Source organism: Nanorana parkeri, unplaced genomic scaffold (assembly GCF_000935625.1).
Source record: "Nanorana parkeri isolate BGI_ZX_2015 unplaced genomic scaffold, ASM93562v1 scaffold826, whole genome shotgun sequence".
NCBI classification, from domain to species: domain Eukaryota; kingdom Metazoa; phylum Chordata; class Amphibia; order Anura; family Dicroglossidae; genus Nanorana; species Nanorana parkeri.
Window position 1 is genome coordinate 473903 of NW_017307094.1, and position 5415 is coordinate 479317.

General features: G+C 36.7%; 1 protein-coding gene across 1 annotated transcript in view; it reads right to left on the reverse strand.

Moving 5' to 3' along the window:
- Window positions 1–3768: 3768 nt before the first annotated feature.
- PDE1C (phosphodiesterase 1C) overlaps window positions 3769–5415 on the reverse strand; it is a 135559-nt gene continuing 133912 nt past the window's right edge. The window contains exon 16 of the mRNA XM_018565264.1: window positions 3769–4561. Within this exon, the coding sequence (XP_018420766.1) occupies window positions 4548–4561 (14 nt within the window). The 3' untranslated portion in view covers window positions 3769–4547. The remainder of the gene's footprint in view (window positions 4562–5415) is intronic.

Sequence of the window (5415 nt, forward strand, 5' to 3'; positions counted from 1 at the left end):
GTTGAAGCTTCTCATGCAGGTATTTTGCTTTGTCACAGATTCCCCTTAATATTGACTCTCTAAAATAGATTCTGTAGCTCCTCCTGCTTTGAACACTATGACTTTTATGTTTGTGCTGCAAACTACATTAAAAGGAAAGCTGTCTCGTTATGAAAATGCTAGTTGTCAGACTGAAGCTTCAAAACTTTGTGGGGTTGATTTACTAAAGGGAAATAGACAATTTGATTTGCAAAGTAATGTTCTCATAGCTTAGTCAATGTAGCGAAAATTCACTTTGCAAAGAATATCCGATTTTTGCTTGCCTGGGATTGAATAATGAAAGTCAGTAGAGCTTCAATTAATTCACTAACTTAGCAACCCCACTGACTCAGAGGAAGTATAGCAATAAGGATTTCTCACATCTATGGCTTTCACTTGCTGTGTACTGGCTCACAATCTGTGACCCAGAAATATTCAAGCCAAAATTTGTCAGGCGACTAGCATTTGAGAAGAGCATTAATACATAGCAACTCAGTATTGGCCTTAAACCCTTAAGTATTGATGGACTAGTGAAAGCAGATCTGTTACTGTTTAAGTCAACTGCATATGTCTCTTTGTATAAAGATTGGGTATCTTCGTACTAAACAAGTAAAGTAGTCTAGAGAAAAAAGTTTGAGAGGTTTCATTTCTCCTGTTAGATACTTAGGATATCAATCTGACTGAAAATCCAACAGGGATCATGGTATACTTTGGTAATGACTATTAGCTCCCAACTGTCCCTCATTTGGAGGAAATTACCCTCTTTTGCAACAAAAGCCCTCTGTCCCTCTTTCCTTTCCTCATCAGTTGTCCCTGTTTGTGCATTAGAGTAGAACTAAAGCCAATCTTTTTTTTGAAAAGAGTAAGGGAGGGTTATAACCCCTATCAGCTTAGAGTCCTATTAGATAAATTTCCCTTCACTTCCTGTTCAATGGCCACAACAGGAAGTGAAAGAAATAATGGTGGTCAGGATCACTAGAACTAGTGTTTCCATTGGTAGGTCTCCCATCTACTCCTGTTCTGATGCCAACCCAAAATGTGGGATTTACTTTTATTTTCAGTCACCAGAACAAATAGGAGGAATCTCCCTAACAGGGACACACACAGTAATATGAACCTGCCAGGACTTTTAATCCATCTCCACTCTATCCACTCTATCTCTCTTGCAATGTAATGTATATAAATTTGTAAAAATGAACTTTGCCTACCAAAAGTGTAATACTACACTAAACCTTTGAGCCAGCCTCTAAATTAGTGCATTTGTTTTTTAAGTCAGTATAAAGGAAGCAAAGTGGTATAAACAATTTTTTTGTAGGTTAACCTAATCATTTTTGGCATGTGCAGCTGGGGCCATGACAGGCGTGTGTCCTTTGACTATATAGTTTGTGCTAAAAGGTGTCTCTTTGTGAGTCATTTTGAATGGGACCCCAACACACTAAGGCACCACAGCTCAGATGCGCAGGCATTGCTGTGCACCACAATGTATTGTAGCATACTACCTTGTTTTGTGGTGCGCAGCATCAGAAAAAATGCTGCATGCTCTTTTTTGGTCCGTTTTTGGTGTATTAACTGCCTTTTATCTAAAATATCAGAGCAAGTAAAGAAGAAATATTTACTTTTAGTATAAATTATTTGTTTTTATATTACATATGTTTTTATACTGTACATATTTATTCATATTACTAGTAATTTTGCTCTTCTAAATTATTAATATAACTGTAAATACTGTTTACGACTATGCCAAACCTTTAGATGATCAAATTATACAGAGAGCCTGAAAAAGCTCAAATACGCAGGCTGAAGCTGGCCATACACATATAGATTTTCTGCACATTTTCCATGGTCATATGGAAAAAGTGAACAGCTATGCTAAACTGTGTGGATGGAGGAATCTCCCACAGGGCCAAGCTTCAGTAACCTGCCACTTGGCTCTCAAAATACCTAAACAATGCCTGAATCCAATCAGATTGTTCAGGTATTTTGACAGCCAGCAGGGCTGACTAGCAAGATACTGAATCTTGGCCCAGTGAGGGATTCCTCCAGCCACACATTTTAGCGTAGTTGGAGGAATCTGTCCTTTCAGATGAAATATGTTTCATCTGACCATAGACAATCTATAGGTGTATGGCCAGCTTAAGATTTGTGGAAAGGGCACACAGGTCAAGGCCCAAAGCAGTGCTGTTTTAGGGCCATGTCAGATGGGCAAAATCACCCTAATGGAGTTGCTCGCCACTTTCCCAGAGTGCTGCAGAATCACACTTACTACCCAGGAAGAGGTTTCTCACTGGTTTGGCCATTGAATTAGGGATTCCATAGGAAAAGTTGTCCCTTAGCAATCCTGTCAATGACGATCTTTTGCTTTTGTCGGGATCACTCATCTACCTTAAATAGTAAAATTCTTGTTTCATTACCTAATCAGTGTTTGATATGTAATTTTCATGGAAAATATACATTTTAATATTTTTATAATTTAAATGTGGAATAGAATTAGCTCAATAAAAGTGCCATGGAATGCACATTATTGACATTTGGCCCATATATTTTTATACACACTCTCTTAGTATAGTTATACTCATAGGATTGAATTATTATTATACCTATTTGTCTTATATGATAGGATTTGAACAGTGATGATTATTTTCTTGATGATTTATAATATTTTATTTTTTCCCAAACTTTGTTTAGATGGGAGGTTATGTAGATTTATCATTGCATGATTTTCTGGATTCGGTTAGGTTGGGATTATCTGTCACGTGTGTTAATGGATATGATGTTATTTCATACCTGTTCCCTATATATATATATGGTAATTTGTTACCTTGTATGTATCTAAGGCTTCACAAAGGGCATAGCATGCCTAAAATGCTTGAATCCAAGTTACTGAAATGTAGACATGTGCACCAGAAAAAAAAATTTTAGTTTTGATTCGGATTTTGCTTTATTTAATTTTTCGGAATTCGGGTCCGAAAGTCAATTCATTTTGGAATTCGGATTCGGCCGAAATTTGTTAGCGGAAATCCGTACAAAAGTTTGTTTCGTTTGTTCGTTGCAGCAAAGTGACATTTAAGAGGGAAAAAATGTTTTTTGTTCTCAAATGTCACTTTGCTGCAACGAAAGTTCGTCCAAAAAAACTAATCGGAAATTTGCAATCGAAAATTCGGATTTGTTTGCATTCGTTATACCTGTAATTCGGATTCGAATACATCCGAATCTCCGAAATGTTGACCGAATTTCGATTCGGAACGAAATGAATCGCACATGTCTACTGAAATGTGCTGCAAACCTTTGTTGCATGAATGCATACTGTTTGTGTGTATATATATATATATAACTAGTTTTTATACTCTGCATCATAAGTTATATAATTGGGGGGAAAAAACAACCTTTAGTTCTGTAGCGCAACTGCCATTCGGCAACAGCTGGTAAGTCAAGTACTGTCTTCTCTGCAGCATTTTTATTCCTTCTGAAACATTTGATGACAGGCCCTGCTGAATGTCAGAGAACACCAGAAGCTGTACTACATGCAGCAATGCCAATGAGTTGTCCTCAAGCAATAGCTCTCCAAAGCACATGCAACGTGGCTTCATTGTTTTTGTTCACTATGGGCAATCATATTTTAATATGATTCAGTAGAGCTTAAAATTCCCTTTTTTTTTTAAAAGAAAAACAAAACAGCAATTTTGATAAACATTTGAAAATAGAAAAATAAAAAAAAACTGAACTGAAACTGCAATAACTTCCATCATTACGTCCATTTTGACATCTTTGTCTTCATTCATTACAGTGCATTGGCAGAAGTATAAATGTGAGATGCAGGAAATATTTTGCTTCCAGCATGCTGTGCCATTAAAAACCAATATTTATGGAAGACCTTGAAATGATAACCAGTAAATGAGCCTAGAACAAATTTCTACATTAAATTAGACATTACATGATTTTTTTTCTTTTTTCTTTTTTTATACTAAAGGTGTATCATGAAAAAATAAAATATAAGCCTTCGGCCATAAAATTAACTCTAACATATCTTTTAAAACATAAAACACTAGAACAGACAGTGTTTAACCCTGTGCAGTGTGCCAACCCTATAGACTGTGCAGTTCTGTTTAAGTGCAGGATAAAAATCCTCTGGTATGGCTTCCACAACCACATGCGTTAACATATGTTTAGCTTCTGGGACACTTGAAATTAATTTTCCAAAATGATTTCTGCAGTGTAGATTTCAAAATAAATTCCTTGTGAGTAATCATTTTGTTCACTGAAGATTTTTCTAAGCCCAGGCCTAATATTGGAATTAGCAATGACTTAAAGTTTCCCCAAATATTTTGCCTGCTGTGTAAAAAGCCAAGTCATGTTTATTTCACGAAGAAGGGGAAAAAAATAACACACAAAAAACTAGTCTTTCTCTGTAAAGTAATCAGTGGATGCCTTGCTTATAAAGCTAATGCCTTTTGTTCCCAAGGGACTTGTCTTTGCGGAAGTAGGAACAGAATGAAGAAGCTCAGCTAAAATGATGACATTTACAGGCTCTTTTACTCTTCTTTATCTGGAAAAAAAAAAGAAAAAAAAAAGCAAGAGTCACTTTTGAGTTTTTAGCTCCATGTGTTCTCCTTCTGTGAAAAAAAGCTGCTGGGAAAGGAAACAGAGGTATGTGTATAAAATAATATGAAGAGGCAGATATATAAATATTTTGCTCATCTGGGTGAAAGCCGTTCGCACAGCACTACTGTCACTATATGGAGCCAAGGGGCATAGAAAATTCCTATGCTCCTCACCGCCATATAGTGGAGTTGTGTTATTGGAAAGGCATTCACCCAGCTATATTCTGAGCAGAAAGTTTTTAAATCAGCCCCATGGTGTATTTTAAAGTAGATTATTATACATAATACTGATCATGGTGTTATTGAAGCAGAACTCCAGGCAAACAGCTCAATTCACAAATGAAATACATATACGTGTACTGTTTAACCTGCCAAAATAATTTGTATTTCTGTCTATTAGCTTCTGAGATTTACACAGCTCTGCCACACAGCACAGCCCTGTCTGGCAAGAAAGGATATCTGATTTTCCTCTGCTGCAATTCAGTGACACTTACAGGCCTTGACCCCCTCAGCTTCTGACAGTGACAGTGAGAGGAGAAGGAGCATACAGATGAGTTCATCTTTGCCACTCTGCTCTTCTTTCCTATCAGCATGCTCCTTCCCTATAGCACAACTGATTGGCTAGGGAATCGCTTCTCTCTATCTCAGTTAGTGCTCTGCTGTACAGGGGCTACAACTGGCTAATACCAAATCAAATTTAGGCATTTGCACTGTTTAAATGGATTTAAGTATGTATTAATGAATACAGAGCTGCTAAAACTTTGTGTCTTCTATATCTGCCTGGAGTTCAGCATCATCC